General features: G+C 65.4%; 2 protein-coding genes across 2 annotated transcripts; one reads left to right on the top strand and one right to left on the bottom strand.

The window, feature by feature from the left end:
• Positions 1-1,173: 1,173 nt before the first annotated feature.
• On the top strand, positions 1,174-11,613 carry NUFIP2 (nuclear FMR1 interacting protein 2; the record flags this gene model as incomplete). The annotated part of the gene is made up of 3 exons (XM_044430569.1): positions 1,174-2,950; positions 4,933-4,965; positions 5,636-11,613. Coding segments are annotated over 3 exons (1,863 nt in total), but the record flags the coding sequence as incomplete, so codon positions are not given.
• A 366-nt stretch (positions 11,614-11,979) lies between these two features.
• CRYBA1 (crystallin beta A1) lies at positions 11,980-14,864 on the bottom strand. The gene is made up of 6 exons (XM_044430600.1): positions 14,834-14,864; positions 14,392-14,456; positions 13,796-13,914; positions 13,358-13,499; positions 12,807-12,949; positions 11,980-12,127 (listed from the first exon to the last, which is right to left on the bottom strand). Exons 1-6 carry the CDS (start codon positions 14,862-14,864, stop codon positions 11,980-11,982), a joined length of 648 nt encoding a protein of 215 aa, XP_044286535.1.
• Between the last annotated feature and the right edge of the window lie 2,746 nt (positions 14,865-17,610).

A 17,610-nucleotide genomic window follows, 5' to 3' on the forward strand; every position in this document is an offset into this window, starting at 1 on the left:
GCTTTGGAGGACGAATGCTTGTCAGGCAGGTTTGTAAAAAGACGCTCCAGTCATTCTGCACATTCGGAGTTCTGGCAGCACAAACACTTGTTTATTCCCACACTGGTGCGGGAAGCGCTGAGCCGAGATCGTGTTACCTTACCCACAGACCTCTCGCACTACAAAAGCCGTAAACCCCAGCCAAAAACCGCTTAATAGTTGCATCCGGTCCATTTCCTGTAGTGGGGTTCTCTTTGGTTCTCTCCCGCTGCGCTGGTGTGGGCCGGATCATCGCAACGTAGCTGTCCCGGACCGCTGCGTTTTGTCTCGTGGTCCTGAGTCCCCAGCCACCCCTCCCCGTTCACACCACAAACCACAGTTTGCAAACTCTGGGGGGCCTTCCTAATCTGGCATCTTCCACAGACAGTGGTCGTGTTACCACCTGGAGGATGCTGGGAGCTGCAGTTCCATCAGCTGCAGGTCTGGAAGCTCTGCTGGGTGACCTGAGCTGGCAGTGTGCTGAGCAGGGCCACACGGCTCGACTTATTTAGCTTCCGTGGGTCCCAGACCAAAACTGCTCTCGGTTCAGCTGAGGGAGGGCCACCGGCTCTCTCCCTGCCTGCACGGTTCTGGATTTTGGCATCCGCACGTTCCGTTCCGAAGCCTGCGGCCCGGCTGTCCGCTCCCTCCCTTTCCAGGCCTCTCTCTGAGCATCTCGGGGATTGTCCCCCCACCTGGATATGGAAAGTTTCCCCTATTGTCCTTTTTCTCCCTGCCCCGTGGCTGCTCTTTTCTCCCTAAAATAGGATTGTATCATTTTGCTTCAAGTGAGCAACGCTGTCCCCATCTTCCATAGGAATGAGAGGTTGCTCAGAGTTCTCTTCACCTCTTCAGCCTCCCCACATCTCCTTGTGGGTCGTAGAATAGGGCGCGCGACGTGGCAGCCACGCGCAAAAACACTTGCCTCCAGCTCTGAATACTGGGACCGAACGAGGACGGGCTTCTTCCCGGCGCAGTACAATGTACTTTCGGCGGCCGCTTGTCCCGACTGCAACCTCCAGGCTCAGGAGAGGTTGCGTGTTGAGCGGGGCTGCAGACCACAAGCAACGCGTCGAACATTCGGGGGACTTGAGGGCAGGGCGGGCTTGCGTAAAGTTTCTTGCGAAAAGAGATCCGTCGACGGCCGCTCTTTAACGTGTGCGTTGTCTCCCCCTCCCCGCTACAGGCTACAGTGAGCTCAACGGGAGCGTCGGAGAAAGAGACTCCTCCGCGAAGGGCCTGAATGCCGGCGATGCCCCCAGCCCCATTTCGAGGGTCCCCAATGGCAGCCAGCCTCCCGGGGACGCTTCCCTGGCGCTTAAGCAGGGCGTGAAGGGGGGCGCCTATGGGAAGCCGGGGCTCAGGGCCAAGAGCTTTGTCGTGAAAGGCGGCATGGACAAAAAGAACGAGAAATATTACGAGGGCAAGACGAGGGAGGCGTCCTCGGACAAGGCGGACGGCCTCTCCATCCCCAACGGCGTCATCGCGAACAGCTCCGGCTACATCACCAACGGCTACGTCGGCAAGGGGGCGGACGACGGCAGCGGCTCGGAGAGCGGCTACACGACGCCCAAGAAGCGGAAGGGCCGCCGCAACAGCGCCAGGGGCTGCGAGAACTTGAACCCGGTGCAGGAACCGCCCGCGCCGCCAGAGCCGCCCGTGGCCGTCCCGGCCCCCAAGCAGGAGCCTGAGGGCTTCAAGGTGGACTGCGCCGAGCCCAAGCCGGGGAGCCACGCCGACGGCCTCAAGCCCGCCTGGAAGTGTGAGGCCGGGGGGCTGGGGGCGGGCCGCGGGAAGCCGGGTGTCGGGGAAGCACCGCGGAAGAACTCGGATGCCAAAGTCGGGCTGGCCAGCAAGAAGTTCGAGGATCGGCCCAAGGGGAAGCACGTGCCGCCGGCCGCCGCCTCGAAAGAGGACTCGTGGACCCTCTTCAAGCCGCCCCCGGTTTTTCCGGTGGACAACAGCAGCGCGAGAATCGTGCCCAAGATCAGTTATGCAAGCAAAGTCAAAGAGAACCTCAACAAGGCCGCGCAGAACCCCGCCCCGTCCCTCTCCTCCTCCTCCTCCTCTTCCTCCTCCTCCTCCCTGTGCTCCTCGTCCGCGGTGGAAGCCCCCGTGCAGGCCCCTGGCCGCCTCTCGCAGGTCCCCATGTCCGCCATGAAGTCCGTGACGTCGGCCAGCTTCTCCAACGGGCCGGTCCTGGCAGGGGCCGACCGCGGCACGTGTCCGGCTGGGAGCCCCGCGCTGCTCGTTCCCGCGTCCGGCGCCGTCCTTTCGGCGGCCTCGGAGCTGCTTCCCCAGGAGGGGGGCCTGGCGCCGGGGGCCGCGGAGCCGCAGAAGTCGAGCCTTTTTATCTACCCCTCAAATATGCAAGCCTTGCTCACGGCCGCCGCGCAGGCCGAGGCCCCGACCCCCGCGAGTCAGCATAGCCTGGGCGACATCTTCCAGAACCAGTGGGGTTTGTCGTTCATCAACGAGCCCAGCGCGGGCCCCGAGGCGGCTGGGCAGAAGCTGCTGGACACGAAAGCGATGGAGGTGATATTTCAGGGGGACGGCCCCGCCGTTCTGGGGCCCCCGGCGGCCGAGACGGCTCCCCTGGGCCCCGACCCGCCTGTGTTCCCCAAGGCTTACGAACTGGACAAACGGACTAGTCCGCAGCTCCTTGGCGGCCTGCTAAAGCTGGGGGTGTCCGGCGAGGGGGGCGGCTTTCTGCTGGAGCCCCATCAGCCGGGCGGCTCGCGGCAGGCGGGACCCGGGGCCCCAGGGGCCTTCGTGTTCCTGGCCAAGGACTATCACGTAGAGAACCGCCTGGCCTCCCCCACGAACAGTTTGTTAGCCTCCGCCGAAGAACAGAGGTACCAGAGAGGCCTAGAAAGAAGAGCGAGTTGGGGTGACTTTGACCTGCGGGCTGCCATTCTGTATCACACTCAAGGTAACGGCTCACCTGTCGGCCTCCGCGGGAGGAGCCGCGCTACCCTGCTCCCTCCCGGCGGCCGGGCCGGCGCCTCCCACGCCGCAGCCGGAGGGGCTGGTGGCCGGGGGCCGGGCGCTCGGCTCCGGGGGGCTCGGCCGGCCGGGGCCGCTTCCTAGCCCGCCGCCGGGGACCCTTGGAGATGCACCGACGGCGCTGGGCAGCCGTGGCGAAGGCTGCCTGGGTCCCCCGTGCCGTTCCGGTGCTCTTCTTCCCTTGAGGGTCTTCCGTTCGCTGCCCACGGCGCGAAAATCGAGGCCGCTCGTGCTCAGGCGCCATGTCGGGGTGCTGCCGCCGTGGTGTGTGGGACTCCCCCGTCCCCAGCGGCGTGATTTCTGGGGCGTCGGGAGGAGGGGAGGGCCGGGACGGACGGCGCCTGGGGTCTCCTCACCCCAGGGGTGTTCTCCTTCCTCATGGGCGGTCCCACCTCCAGGATGCCCGCAGCGAGTGCGGCACTGCCACGTGGACCGGAGGGTCTGGGCCTGGGCCCAGTTGGACCCCCCTCGGGATGCTGCCCTTCGGCACTCCGTGTCTGCCCCGCACCGTCGGGGGCACCGCTCGGGGCCTCGGGCAGCGGAGGAGCTTCTCTGTGGGCACCCTGCGCCTTTTCCGGTTCAGTGGCCGGGTCTGAGCTGAAGGCCGCTGGGTGCGGAGCGGGGGGGCTGCCACAAGCCCCCTCCCCGAGGGAGCCCCGCTTTTCCAGGAGCCCCCTGGCCGCAGGGCCCTGGGTGGAAAAGCGCCCCCAGCGGGGAGCCTGCCGGTGGCTGGGCCAAAGATGGGGAGCAGCGGGGGCTCTTTGAGCCCGCCTGTCACATAAGGGAGGTCTGAGGTGGGGTGGGGAGCCGCAGCAGAGGTTGCCAACCCCATCCCCCATCTTCCTGCTCCCGCTGACTGGCACTGATGGGCATTGTAGTCCGGCAGTATCCAGAGGGTGCCAGGTTCTGGACCAGCTGAGGAGTTCTGGGCTTTTCGAGCCGCGGGGGGTGCCACATGCCGGGCGGCTCTTGCCGGCGGCTGTGATCCCCCTCGGGCCTCGCAGCCGCTCCTTCTCCCTCCGCCCCACCCAGTTCGCTGCCTCCGTCTTCCACCCGAGCAGGCTGCCCATTCCGAGCGGCCCAGCCGGGCTCAGCGCGCTTCAGTGGCCAACTGGGTCAGGAAGACGAGCCGAGTTGTGCATTTGTGCATGTGCTCGCACTGGCAGGGCCTGCCTTGCTGCTGAGCGAAGGCGGGGGGGTGTCCCCGCCCCACCTTCCGCTTTTGCTTTGGATCCACCAGGCCGCTCTGCTGTCTCCCTGCTCTTTCCCGGGAGACTGAAATCCGCGGCCTGTTTGCGGGTCCTGATCTCCCCCCTGTGGAATCGGACTTCGCCAGGCGGCCCCACACCAGACCCACGGGGTCCGGCTTCCCTCATCTCCGGCAGCCGTGGCTGTCGGGGCTGGGCCGTTCGGGCCGGCCAGGGACGATGGCAGTGGTCAGCCAGCAAGAACCGGGCCACCGACTTCTGGGCGACGGTTGCGGTCGGGGCGGAGAATCAGCGTGGTGTGCCGGGCTGGAGCGGATCGTGGGGGGCTCGGCCAGAGGGGGGCAGCCCTGCCCATGGTCTCATGGGTGGTTTCCTGGGAACGGGCTCTCTGGCTCCTGCCCGGAAGAGGCATCCTTGGCCCCCCTGGAAGCGGGCTCCTGCCGCGGCCCTGCTGTCCCTCCTGCGTGTCCGTAACCTTTGGGCCCCCCCTTTCCCGAGCTGGTGCCTTCCGGATCTGCCGTGGGAGCGCTGGCAGCTGCCCTCTCAGCCCCTCCGGAAGGCCCCAAGTTGCCGGAGCCCGTGCAAAGCCGGCTGGGCCGGTGGGAGCTGAAGGGGCTTTCCCGGCACACCCCGAAGGTGGGAAGCGAGCGTCTCGGCTGACAGCCGGAGCACTGACCCTTTCGCCTTTCTTCCCCCACAGAAATGGAAAACCTCCGTAACCTGCAAAAGCAAGGTAAGGACCTCGGGCACGGCGCTTCTGGCGGGGCGGCCGAGTCGCGTAGAGGCGTGGAAGCGAGCCCGGCCACGGCCGTTGCGGCATGCGCCTTCGGCGAGGGGGCATCCGGGCTCGCGCCCCGTCTGTCCGCCGTGGCGTCTGTGTGTGCCGGCGCAGCTTCACGCCCAGGACCGGGCCCGGGAGAGCCGTGCTCCGGCCTCTTCCGTGCCCGCCTGGCCCCGGGCCGCCTCGGGGAGCCTCCGCCTGCCGCCCTCGCTCCCCTGGGGACGGGAGCGTGGGGGCTGAGGGCCACGGGGTCGAGCACGTGCCCGGCAGGGTTAGGGCCGTGCAGGAGGGCCCGTGCTGCCTTCGTCAGGCCCGCGGTGCGTACGAGCCTCAGCGGGACTCGCTGCCTGGCCTTCGCTGCTCGGGCTGCCCCCGCCTGGGCCCGAGCCCCCGTGGAGAAGGGTTCAGGGGAGCTGGGGGGGGGCGCAGCCCAGGTGACGGCGGGAGCAGAGCAGGCCCGGCCTGGGGAAGAGGCGCCCAAAAGCACATGGCAAATGCTTTGCAGGGCAGGGAGACCGCCGGGGAGCCGAGACACCTCCTAGGGGCCGTCGGTGGGGCAAACGGGAAGCTGCGGGTGGCCCCCCGGCCGGGGTCTCACGCCGTCTTTGCCCCTCTCTCCCAGATCCCAAGAGGATACCCACTTACGACGAAGCCATGGACCACCCCGACCAGTGAGAGGCGCACGGGGCCACTTGCCGGTGGTTCTCCTCAGCAACGGAGCCGTCCCTGGGAAGGGGGTTTGCAGAGGCGCCGTTTCAGAAATTAAATACGAGGCCGCGGCATGACGAGACTTCACGAGGAACGGGGCAGAGGCACGCGTTCTGCGGTTATTTAAACTTCAGTTCTGGATTTCTCACCTCATCCCCCATCCTGCCTCTCTGTCCTTGGCCCCTGCCCTCTTCCAGCCCTGGAGGGGGGCACAGACTTGGCCCGGCCCGGCCCGGCCCCAGCTCCGGACTTCTGCGGGAGGGCACGGCTCGCCTCGTCGCTTTCCCGGGACTCTGCGGTCGACGGTAACACACTAACCACAGGGAAGGTGGATCCTTGCCCCCCCCGCCGACCCCCACCTTCCCTCCAGCCTCACGCTCGCTTCTCCCCGATTCCTACCCTCCACCGCCCCCGTTTTCGTTTTACTGGAATGTTGCGGAAAAGAGGTGGAGCAGTGGGGCGGGCTCGAAACATTGCCGTTTAAAAGGAAAAAATCTCTCCCGCCCTTCGGCCGAGGCTGAAGTGGGGGGAAACCTGTCTTAAAATGCGGCGCGCGTCATTCCCCCCCCGCCCCCCATTCACGGAAAAATGTCCACCTGCAATTCTGGAAATCTACACAGACGCCAAAGCACTTGGTTCTACTCTGGGGCACCGATGGGACACCTTCACAGCCACCGTCCGAAACTGGATCGTGGGGGAGGGACGGACACTACAGAGACATTCAGGGTCGGGGGGGGTGTGTGTGTGTATGTGTGTGGAGATTTTAAAAAGTACAGCAGCCCCATTCCTATCACGCGACACCCTCTTCCCCCGGGAGCAAGCCAAAAACAAGTACGTTCCAGTTTATAGGTACCGTGTGTTTTTCCTTTGTCGGCACCGGAGGATTCCCTTCCGGCCGGATCCTCCGTCGCAAAGCTCACCCGCAAGGGATCCGTGTTCTTGCGAACTTCAGACAGACTCACGAGTTGGTTCTCGGTGGAGATTCGTTCTTCGAAGGGGAGGAAACACAGCCCTGGCCTTCTTTGCCCCATCTCGCCGCCCTCCCTCCGGCTCGCTCCCGTTCGTGCTCTCAGTAGGAGCGCTGTTCCCCGGTCTTGACACTAACGGGTAACGGGGGACGCCGTCTCCCCGCCGTCTGCGAATCTGTCTTCCCCCAGCCAGTTCTGCCCCGTGAAGGCAGAACCCGGAGGAGCGGGGCTGCTGGTGGCCGGTCGAGTCGAGGCAGTCCTCTGCCCCCTCCGGGTGCCCGTGTGGGGGGCTGGCCGCACAGGCGGTGGGACCTCCGTGCAGCGTCGGCTGGCCAGAGGAAGCCCTCTGACAGGGATGGGAGGGCACCTGGCCAGCGGACATGGCTTCGACGCGCCCCCTGGGGGGGGAGTGGCGGGGCTCCCCCACCCCACAGAACCGCCCTCCACCGCTTTGCACTTGGTGCGTGTGTGTGTGTCTTGCACAGGCCTCCAAAAGCCCCCTTTCGACGGCTTCTGTCCAAGCCCGCTGCTCGGGACAAGCCGAAAGTGAACGAAACCATGCGCCCAGGGCCCGTGGCAAGACCGCGGGACTCCCTGCCCCCCCCCCCAGCCGTGGGGTTTCCTTCCCCGCCTCCCAGTAGGCTGTGGGGCTGCCCCCTCCGTCCTCTTGCGAAGCCTTCCCCTTAAACTCGCGTGCACGCAAGATCCCCACCGCCCTGGTGGATCGGGCCGGCGTGAGGCGGGCGGCTGGCTCCTCCGACCCCGGCGGGTGGGAGGGCGAGCGCCTCCGTGGCCTGCGCTGAGCCCCACGGCCGCCGCAGTCGGAGGCCCCTCACGGGGCACCCTGCTGCTCCCCCCCCGAGCCCCCCCTTTGCCCTTCCTATGTCAGGAGCCCCCGGTTTTTGTGTGAATTGGGGGGGGCACACGGAAATAATCCTAATGTATATGGCATAATTATAATTTTCCCCGCTAGCTCAAGAGTATTAGTACTGTAGCATAAACCAAATACAGGCAGTGTGTGTGCGTGCGAGCAAGCGTGCGTGCATGCGTGAGCGTGCGAGTGGCGCGTCCCTCCCTGGGGTGGTCCTTGTGCGAGCCGCGGAGTCGCGCTCGGATCTGTCCGCCTGCTCCTCTTCGGCACCGGGTCCTGCCGGCTTGCCCCCACTTGAATCAGGCGCCCCGTCTAGAGCCGCGTCGCCTCTGCCCGGGAGAGGCCAGAGGGTTTCCAGGAAGGGCCTGGGAGCTCCGGTCCGGCGTGCTCGCGCCGCCTGTGTCTGCGTTTTCCTCCTTTCCGGTGCTTGGCACTTTGCACGGGCTGTGACGGATCCCAGCGTGAAAGGGCCGCCGGGTGCCCTGAGCCGTGGGCCCGCACAGCCGCTGGCTACCACGTCGGGGAAACGCTCTTGCGGTGCTCGAAGCGGGTGCGGACGGCACCGCAGGAGCCCCTGCGCTCCTTGGTTGCCTCTGTTGTGATTATTCTTTTATTTGGGGGGTAGTTTTTCATGATCAGGTTTTCTAAAAACACTCTTGGGCGAAGGCTCCCTTCTGGTAGAATGACTTTTCTTCATCCATGTGTTAATCCGGGCAACGACCAGAGTGTGTTAGAAAAATTTTCTCGGTTTCAGACCTCCTGTTGTGTTGCAAGCCCAACAGAATCGAACTGTCGAGGGCGGAAGGGCTCCGGCCGACCAAAACCAAATCTCCGAATCCATTTCAGCAGCCCGCACCCCTTTTGCAAGGGCGCTGCATGGACTCGGGTTCCGGGCAACTTCTTACAGGGGTCGCCGTCCTCGGCTTCCGTGGCCGTGGCAGCCTGGGTCTCTAACGCAGCGCCCCCAGCGAGGCCCGGCCTGGGACCACAGTGCATCCTGGCTCCTCAGGCGCCTTGCAGGACCGGCCTGGGCAAAATCCATGTTTCTTAACGGTCCGTGGAGCCCAGTTTCCTGGGCTTGTGTCACCCTGGTGGCGAACGCAGACGTAGCTGAGTTTGTGGCATCCTCAGCTCCGGTGTGGAGTCGTGGCCTCGGAGTCGTTTCCCCTGCATCCAGAAGGTTCAAGTTGTCTCGCCAGGGTGTGCTGGCAGTAAGCCCTCTAAGTGAAAACAGGCAGTTGGGATGCCGTTGCTTGCGTTCGAGGCCTGCCCGCCTTGGCCCCGTCCCCCATGGGAATGCGGCCTTGGAATTTCCCTGGAATTTCGCTTGGCCCTCGGGCTGGTTAAAGGGCCCTCTCCTTTAACTCCCCTGGGGAGAAGGCTCGGTTTGGCTGGGGAAGCGGGCCGGGTTCCCGTGCTCCGTTCGGAAGTGGTGGAGCGCCCACCCCTCTTGGCCTCCGTCGTGCTTGTTCGGCACGGGTCTGGTGCACGTCCGGCGGCCCTGCTGCCTCGGCTCAGTCGCCCCTGAGTCGTCGTCTGGCACCACCACCCTGGCAATTTCGGGATCTTTTGGGGAGCACGGGTGGCGACAGAGGCCTGCATGGCCCTTTTAGGGAGAAAGCGTCTGGAGGCTGGCCGATGCTTTCCGGCACCTTTGCGACGGGACCTGGCTGCCGTCGCCACGTCCTCCTCCCTCTTCGCCGATCTCTTGCGTGCGACGCACCTTTCCCGGGGGCGGCCGTGTCTTTAATATCTAAGCACACCTGACGGCATCGGGGCCAGTCGGGCCGTGCAGGGCGAGTCTGTGTCGCCGGCCCGCACGAGAGCTGCCCACCGAAAAGGCGCGCGGTGTCTTACCTGAGCCAGGTGCAGAACCTGCCGGCTCGCAGCGCGCGGCTTTCTGCCGTATCCGTGCGGCTGTGGGCAGACCGTGCTGCTCCGGGAAGATCGCGGCAGCCAGCCCTGGACTCCCAGGTGTGAGTCCACTTGTACATTACCTTTCGGGGCAACGCACCGTGTGGGCTCGGCGTGTAGGGTGTCGCGTTGGAGGGGAAGCGGTGCGCCGCCCCCCGTCGTACTTGTGCGGGGTCTTAGTTTAGTTGGGCAGCGAATGCGGGGAGGGGGTGTTGGGAAAGGGCGGGCCCTCCGCGCCGAGGGTCGTCCGGGACCCGTCGAACCCCACATGGACCCTGGTTTTTTTTTAATCTCCGCCCCATCCTTGGTGTACGGGCCCACGAGGGCGTGTCGGCATCTCCGGACACCTGCCTCTCTTCGTGTGCGTGTGCCTGCATCAGCTTTGCGTGTGTTGAAATTCTAAAAAAAAAATGCCTTTTGCACACTTGGGTTTCTCTGAAGCTCATTTGGGTGAGTGGGAGAGACGTTTAGTTCTTAAAGCAGATGAAATAAAAGTACATCTTACAATAACAGGAGCCAAATCCCGTCTGTGTTTCGTTGCTCAAAGTGACCCGTTGCTTGACCTCCTCTGTGTTTACTTGGGACGGGGTCTGTGCTAATTCGGAGGGGCCCGGTGGCCCCAGGAAGCCTCTTTGAGGACTGAACCTTCGGGGTGCTTCTAAGAAATGTGTTTGTGTTAACTTAACATATCGGGGACTTCTCCGATATACTGATCAGTCGGGAATTGCGGTGGGTGTGCTCCCTCACCCGTTACCCCAGTATTGGAGCGTGAATTGGGTTTAAGTTACCCCCTCCGTCGTTTCTCTCTTGGCTGGGTCACCCGCTCCTTGCAAACGTTGGAAATCTTTCTTCTCGCCCCTCTCCAGAGCCGCAGCGGATCTCTGTTGCATCTGCACTCTGTAGTTTCGGCCCTGAGATTTTGGGGGGTTCTGTGCGTGTGCACTTGGCTTGCAGGTGTCCCTTTTGCAAAAGCGAGGCGCAACCCTCGAACGCAGCCGCTCTGCACAGCTCGGTATCCTCATGTTGTGTGTGCAGAGTCCAAATTCCAGAGCGCTCGATGCGTCGAGGCCCCGAGGCCGCTTTGGTCCGGTGCGCCGAATCTCTCCTCTCCTGTCCAGGCCACCTTTCCCCACACGAGTGCAATTCACAGCATCCCCAGCCAGCCCGGCCGTGGGATGGTGGCGTTTTGTGCGTGTGACCCTTTGATCCCCTGCCCTGCCCCTCCCCATTTTATCTGACCACCCAGCCAAGAAAGAGTGGCTCACACCACCGCAGTCTCCCACCCACGGTGCTCACGGGGTCGTGGCCAGGCGCCCGGAGCCCACGAAGGGCTCCTCACGCTGCTCCCTGCGCTTTGGAAGCCTCCCGTTTGGTCGGTTCGTTTCGGGAGAGGAGGCCCATCCTCTTACTCTCTGGCCACATCTGTCTGGCTTGCTTTGGACCAGGGCAGAGAGGGGCCCAGTCCGCTGCCCGCCACTTCCGTTTCCAGGGACAGCCTTCCTCTGAAGGGGTCAACACAGTGGCGGGCAGTGAAGCTCCCCCCTTCCCTGCTCGGGGTCCAGATTTTGCACCCGGCTCGTTCAGGCCACAACTGTGTCCCCACCACGTGCCCAGAGCAGTGTGGTTAGTAGCCGGTGTGGCGAGGTGTTGGTTTTGGCCAAGGTGTGGGGAACGGCGATGCCCGTCTGCGTAGCCCGTGGGAAGTTCGGGGGTTTCCCTTTCCCTGCCCCCCGTTTTTCCCCCCGAGGGTTGGCTTGGGGTGGGCATCCGACTATTCAGACTGGTCTTTCTCTGGAAGGAGGAACTGGGTTTGGGGTGGGCGAAGGGCCTCAAAGCATCAGAAATTCCCTTCTTAGCACAACCTCCGTTAGGGCTGCTCAAGCCGGGTCAATTCTGTCCACTATGATATCCAAATCTCTCTCTTGCTCTCTCTCTTTTTACATACAAGGTCATGTTTGAATTCTATTCCACAACTGTTCTTAAATGTTATCAGTTTCCCACCCACCCACGCTGAGAAAAATCTATTTTATATTTTAATGAAAGAAAATAAAACTAAAAACGGGAGAGATGTCTGTGTAGAACAAATAAATTAAGAGAGATGCTACATGATGTAAATTGTTGAATAAACATTTAAGCTTCCAGGTGTCTGTTGGCTTTCAGTTCCCCTTTTGTTCCGGGTGTCCGGCGGCACCGGCGCTCGGGAATATGCCGGGCCTCCGCTTGCCCCGGGGCCCCAAGCAGGCCGGAGGGTCCCCAACGGGCAACTTCACTCCCACCCACCCTTGCATTCGACACCCCCATATCGAGGGGTGACCGAGAGGCGCACGGAACGCTTTCTGGTCCAGACACGGGCTTTCTTCCAAGGCATTTATTCAATACTCGTGACAGCAAAGGCTATCCTGGCCGGACGAGCTTTCCCAGGGCCACGGAGGGCTCGGCACCCTGCTGAGCGGGGGCTCCGGGGTGCACAGAGGAGCGGCCCCTCTGCTTCCGGAACCTGCGGCTCTACTGCTGGACGCGGCGGACCGACTGGACTTGGAACGTCTGGGCGTGCGAGCCCCACTCCCGCCAGTGCTTGTAGTCGCCGGCGTGGTGGTCGGACTCCAGGATGTACTGGTAGCCACGATAACCGGGGTACTGGTAGCAAACCCACCTGCAGAGGGAGTGCAGGTCACGTGGGGCTGGGGCCGGGGCAGACTCTCCTGGCGGCAGGGGGGCCGTTTGGGGCTGCAGGTCATGCCACCCTGGACCAAACGGGCCCCGGGGCAGCTGTGTTGGCCGAAGGTGCTCCAGGGTGGGGGCCAAGCAGCCTGGGGGGCTTCGGCCGTGGCGTCCGCCCCACCTCGTGTGTGGGGAAGGGCTGGGCCGTGTGGGCACGCCAGCCGCGTCCCCCAGAAGGGCGTCCTGCAGCGAGCGGGGCTGTGGCCCGCCCGGGGTGCCCGTGGGGGCCTGGCCATGGGGAGGGCTGCCTGGAGCAGCTGTCCGGTCACAAGGGGGCAGCCAGGCCTTTCTGCCGGGGCTCCCGTGGCGCGTGGCCAGCTCGGTGGGCAACCCGGGCCGCTGCAGCCGGCCATGCCTTCTCTCTCCAGCAGGTGTCGCTAGAACCGAAGGAGTGGGACGCCACGAGGGCGTCCCGGGCAGTGGCTGGGGGTGCGCCAGGCTCCGGCTGAGGCAGCGGTCCGAGCGGGCTGAGGCCCTTCTGCCCCCTCCCCACCCCCTCTGTCCCTGGAAGGGGGCCCTGGGCACTGGCTGAAAGGGCGGCCAGCCCCCCGGGTCACAGGCCGGCTCCCCAGAGTCCTCCCCGCCACCCCCTCCGCCCAGCCCCGACTCACGCGCCGCCGTGGATCTTCATGGAGCCGACTTCGTTGTTCCTCCAGCCCATGGCCTGCAGGGACGGGTAGTCGTCCTGGATCTCCCACTGATGCCCCATGAAGTTCTCCTTCTCGAAGAGGGTCATCTTGGACTCCTTGTGGTTCTGTGGGGCGGGACAGCGGCCCCGCGTGAGCCGGCCCGCACCTGCCCAGCCCAGCGCCCTGGGGAACGGCAGCCAGGGCGCCCGGAGTGCGTGCGGAGGGCTGGCCCCCACCCACGAGCAGTGCTGGATCGGCCTGGGGCGCTGGGCAGGGTCCCTGGGGTGAGAGTGCCTCCCAGGCGGGCGTGAGCAGGCGTGCCGGGGGCGTGTGTTCAGACGAGCAACGGGCAACTCCCGTGCCCTCCCTGTGGAGGCTCGGCCAGCAGGTCCCACCTCCATCCCAGTGCCTCGGGTGGTGGGTGGGCCCTTGGAAGACAGAACCCCCCCCCCCCGTTCTTCCGTCCCCCTCTGCAGCCCTCCTGGCTCACGCACAGCGAGGGCGGGCTCTGCAGCGGCCCGGGTGAGACTCACCGCCGAGCAGATGGGGCGGAAGGACATGAGCCGCTCCACATGGTAGGCGTTGCTGCCGCTCCAGGCCTCCCAGCGCGGGTATTCGCCGCGCTCCAGGACGAACTGCTGCCCGCAGTAGTTGGCGTGCTCGTACCCGAACCAGCTGCGGAGAGGCGGCGGCGGCGGCACGGTGGTCAGGCTCGGCTACGGGCGCCCGGGGGCCCACCCTGAGGAGGCCGCGGCCTCCTGCCCGCCCCGGACCCGCCGCCCGGGCCCGTGGCAGGGTCCGCGGGGCCCGCATGGGGACGGCACGGGCCTCCCTCGCAGGGGTGTGGTGGGGACGGCACGGGCGGCACGGGCAGGCTCGCGGGGCTGCGAGGGTCCCGGGGGGCCGGCCGGCCGGCCCCCACAGCAGCCCCCACCCGCCCGCGGGACGCACGGAAGGACGGCGCTACTCACGCCCCGCTCTCCACTTTGAGCGAGCGGATGGTGTCGAGGCCGCACTCGGCCGTGCCAGGGCAGGAGGCCGTGAACTCCATGCGCTTGCCCTGGAAGTTGTCCTGGTCGTAGACGGTCATCTGCAAGGGAGGGGCGCCGTCGGTGGCCTGCCTGGCCTTTCCTGCCCGGCCGCTTTGTGGGTTGTGGACCCCTAAAACCCCGAGGGCAGCTTAAATTGGGGAGAGGTTCCGGGGCTGAGGCTAACGGCAGAGGCCGGGGCCCAGACTGCCGGCACGGGGGAGCCCCACGCTCTCGGAAGGGGCTTCAGTCCTTTAGAGTGGGGGAAATTGTGCCAGGGCCTGGAAACCCCCAAACAGCACCTGGGGAACGGCACCTCGGCATGTGCCCACACGGGCTGTCTCCCAGTGGCGCCGCTCCAGGGCAGCCAAGTCCGGGCACATGGACCGCCGCCGCTCTTGCACCAACGCCCAGAAAGCCAGGCCCCCAAACGAGGGGCCCCCAAAGCCGGCCCTGCCCATCCGAGCGAGCCGGAAAATATCGGCAGCATCTGAAGTATGAAGAAGCGCCTGGAACGGGTCTGCGGACGCGGCACGCACCTTCCAGGGGCCGCCCTGTGCCGGCTGCGGGTTGGTTTGCGCCATCTTAGCCGCTGGGATGAATTCTGGCAGCGGGAGGAAAAAGAGACCGTGAAGCAGCGCTGGCCCGCTTTCCCGTCTGTCCGGAAGAGCAGGGGTGGCCCAGTCCCCGTGAAAGAGACCCGTCAGAAAGGCGTATCCCTCACCTACTCTTTTTACATATTTACGTGCTGCTTAGCATAAAAAGGCTCGGACGGCGCAGTTCGACAGCCTCCGGCAGGCCCAGGGCTTCTCTGGTGCTCCAGAGCAGAGGGCTGCTACCGAGAAGGCCCCATCTCGAGGGCCCAGCGCCCTCGCCTCTCCAAGCAGAGGGGTGCTAGCCGGGCTTCCGCCGGACGGGCGCATCCTGTCGGGAAAGGTCCGGAGCGGAGACGGCCCCGCTCGGCTCTCTGGAGGGACTCACCTCGCTCGCCGAAGGCCGACACTTCCTCCATGGGCCGCTCGCTGCCGGGACCCGCTCCCCCGCCTTATATAGCGCCGGTGGCCAGACGGGCCGGGCGGCTTTTGTGCTGGGGTCAGCGCGATGCATTCTCTGCCCCTGAGCCCTGCTTGATCCCCGGAGCTTTCAGCTGCTCGCCTCTGCTGTCCAAGCCGCATTCTTGGCAGGGAACGGCCCAGAGCACCCCCCGCCCCGCGGGGACGGCTGCCGGCAGGGATGGCAGGCTGGCTCCTCCCAAAAGTCTGTGCGTGTGTGTGTGGAGGGGACCCCTCTGCACAGCAGCCGTCCCCGTGACGCGGCCCTGGCCAAAATGCTCCCCTGGGGAATGAGAGGCCGGTCGGTGTGTGTGGGTGTGGGCGGGCAGATTGGGTAAAGCCTCCATGGTGTAAAAGCACCCCCAAATCGTATAAAGCAGCAGCTAAGGAGGAAGCTTGTGCCAGGAGCACTTTGGGGGGAGCCCCGGGGTGCTGGCTTTCGGCTGCAAAGAGGAGGAAAAGACCCTCCTCGCGGCCCTCGCAGCATTTGCCAGGAACTGGGGAGCCGGCTGATCGGGGCGGCCCTCCCCGCTGCTCCCCTCGGGTTGTGGGGAAGACATGAGGGAGGCCTCCTGCCCCCACGGGGCCACGCTGTGCAGCCAAAAGGCAGAGGGCGCTCCTCGGAAGCAGGCCGACGGCCCGGTGGCGTCCAGGCCGCGGCTCCGGCCCGAGGCACCGCGAGGGAGGGCCTGGCGCTGGCACGCGGGCTGCCGGCTCAGCACTTGGCGAGCGAGCGAGCGGCTTTTGTTTTTGCTTTTGCAAATGAGCCATCAGAAATGGAACAAAGCGCTCGGCCTTCCCGCCACCTCACCCGAGGGCTGCAGAGAGAGCCGGGCGGCTGAGCGCAAGGGGTGTGCAGGGCGTGGGCCGGGCCCTGCACCACGGCCGGCCTCGGCGCTCGCGGGCATCCTCCCTTCCCCTTCCGGGCGCCAAAAGCACCCACTGCCCTGCCGCTCCTTCTTTAACGGGGTCCCAACACCCCAGACCACCCCCCAGACTTCCCTTCCCCTCTGAGCTAGCTGCAGTTCTCCCAGTTTGGCCAGGGGGCAAACGAATGTTCCCAACCCCACAGTTCTTCCCCACTGTAATGCAAAGACTCTCGGCCCCAAATGGGCCATTCGGACAATTCTGCAGCACGACAGAAGCCCCCCCTCCTGCCGGAGATTTTCAGGGTCACAACCAGGCCCCCGTGTTTCCTTCCACTGCTGGAGCAGCCAGCTGATTTTGGCTGGGGGACAGCGGATTAGGGGAGGGCGACGGAGGCTCTGCGAGGATCCGAAAGGCCGCCGGGAGATGGGGCAGGGCCACGCGGGCTTGGCCTCCTTCAGAGTCACGCTCGTCCGGCTCATGCGCAGCAAGATACGTGCCTGCAGGACCTGGAGCGCCCCGGGGTCCCTGCGGGGACGAGGCCCCCGAATCACGCAGAGCCATGAGAAGCCTCGGGAGGCTCCAGAAAAGCTACCACGGGTGGCCACATAACCGGCACTCCGTAGCCGCGCCGTCCTGTCCCGGGTCGGAGCTCGGCCGAGCCAGGACCCCCGTGGTCCCGCCGTGCCACGGATCGGAGCAACTGGGGGCGAACATCCTCTTCACCACCAGTGGGGCGTCGTTGCGCGCGGCGGCCACGAGGGGGCGGCAAAGCCTTGCAAATGCTTTTCCAGGAACGGGGATGAACTTTGCCTCCCGTGAGGAAAAGGAAAAGGAAAGGAAAAGGGCGGCGCGGCTCCCTCGGAAGGCCTGCGGGTCTCAGCGCTTTTGCGCGCACGGAAGGGGCAGGGGCTGTTTTTCTGCATCGCTTCTTTTATTTATTCCGCATTTCTGCACGCCCATCGCAGAGCCTCGCGACGGCTTACATAAAATAAACAAACATAATACAAATAAAATCCAGATTCTACCCGTGCGGAACACGCAAAAGGCTGGGAGGGTTGGCACAAAGGTTTCCCTTGCTACCTCTGTGCCAACGGATACCGGGTTTCCCCGTGTCTTCCCGCAACTTTCCTGCCTTTCCCCTAACTGGAAACGTCCTTTAAGGACGGGGCGAGTCCTTGCCAACACTCCCCAGAGGTCGCCCGGCGCCAGCTCTGCACGCTTTTCGGCACCGGGCGAAACCCTTTTTATTCGCCGGTTTTAAGGCGGATCCGGTCTTGATGTGGGCTTAATTTTATTGGGCTTCTTGGAGGCTGTGCTCCAGTTTATTCTGTTTTTATGGCAGGCTCCGCACCACACGCCCGTCCCTGGCCCGGAAGGGCCGCCCAGGCCGCCCCGTCTGCCCCGGGGGCCGAGGCCCGGGGAGGTCGGTGTCCGACGGGGCACCGCGCAGCCTGGGCTCGGTAGTCCTCCTCGCGGGGAGGGTGCCTGGCTGAGCGGGGGCCGGAGTCCTCCGGGGGGCTTCGCGGGGCTCGGCGCGGGCGACGCGGGTCCGCGGGGCCTTTAAGGGACCAACAAACGCGGAAGGCGGCGGCACATGGGCGGCGGAGTCCCTCCCCGGGCGCGCGGGCGCGCTCAGCGCGCTCCTCGCGGGGCGCGCCCGCGTCTCCCGGCGGGCACTCCGGGCCCAGCATCCCCGGCCGCCGCCTCCTCCGCCGCCGCCCCGCCCCGCCCGGCGCCCCGCCCCCCCGGGCCCCGCCCCCGCCGAAGCCGAGCCGAGGCCAAGCCGAAGCCGGAGCCGGAGCCGGACCCCCCCCGGAGCCCCGAGCAGCCCTCGCT

The sequence above is a fragment of the Varanus komodoensis genome, unplaced genomic scaffold, assembly GCF_004798865.1.
Source record: "Varanus komodoensis strain SLA01 unplaced genomic scaffold, ASM479886v1 scaffold20_3, whole genome shotgun sequence".
In the NCBI taxonomy this organism is placed as follows: domain Eukaryota; kingdom Metazoa; phylum Chordata; class Lepidosauria; order Squamata; family Varanidae; genus Varanus; species Varanus komodoensis.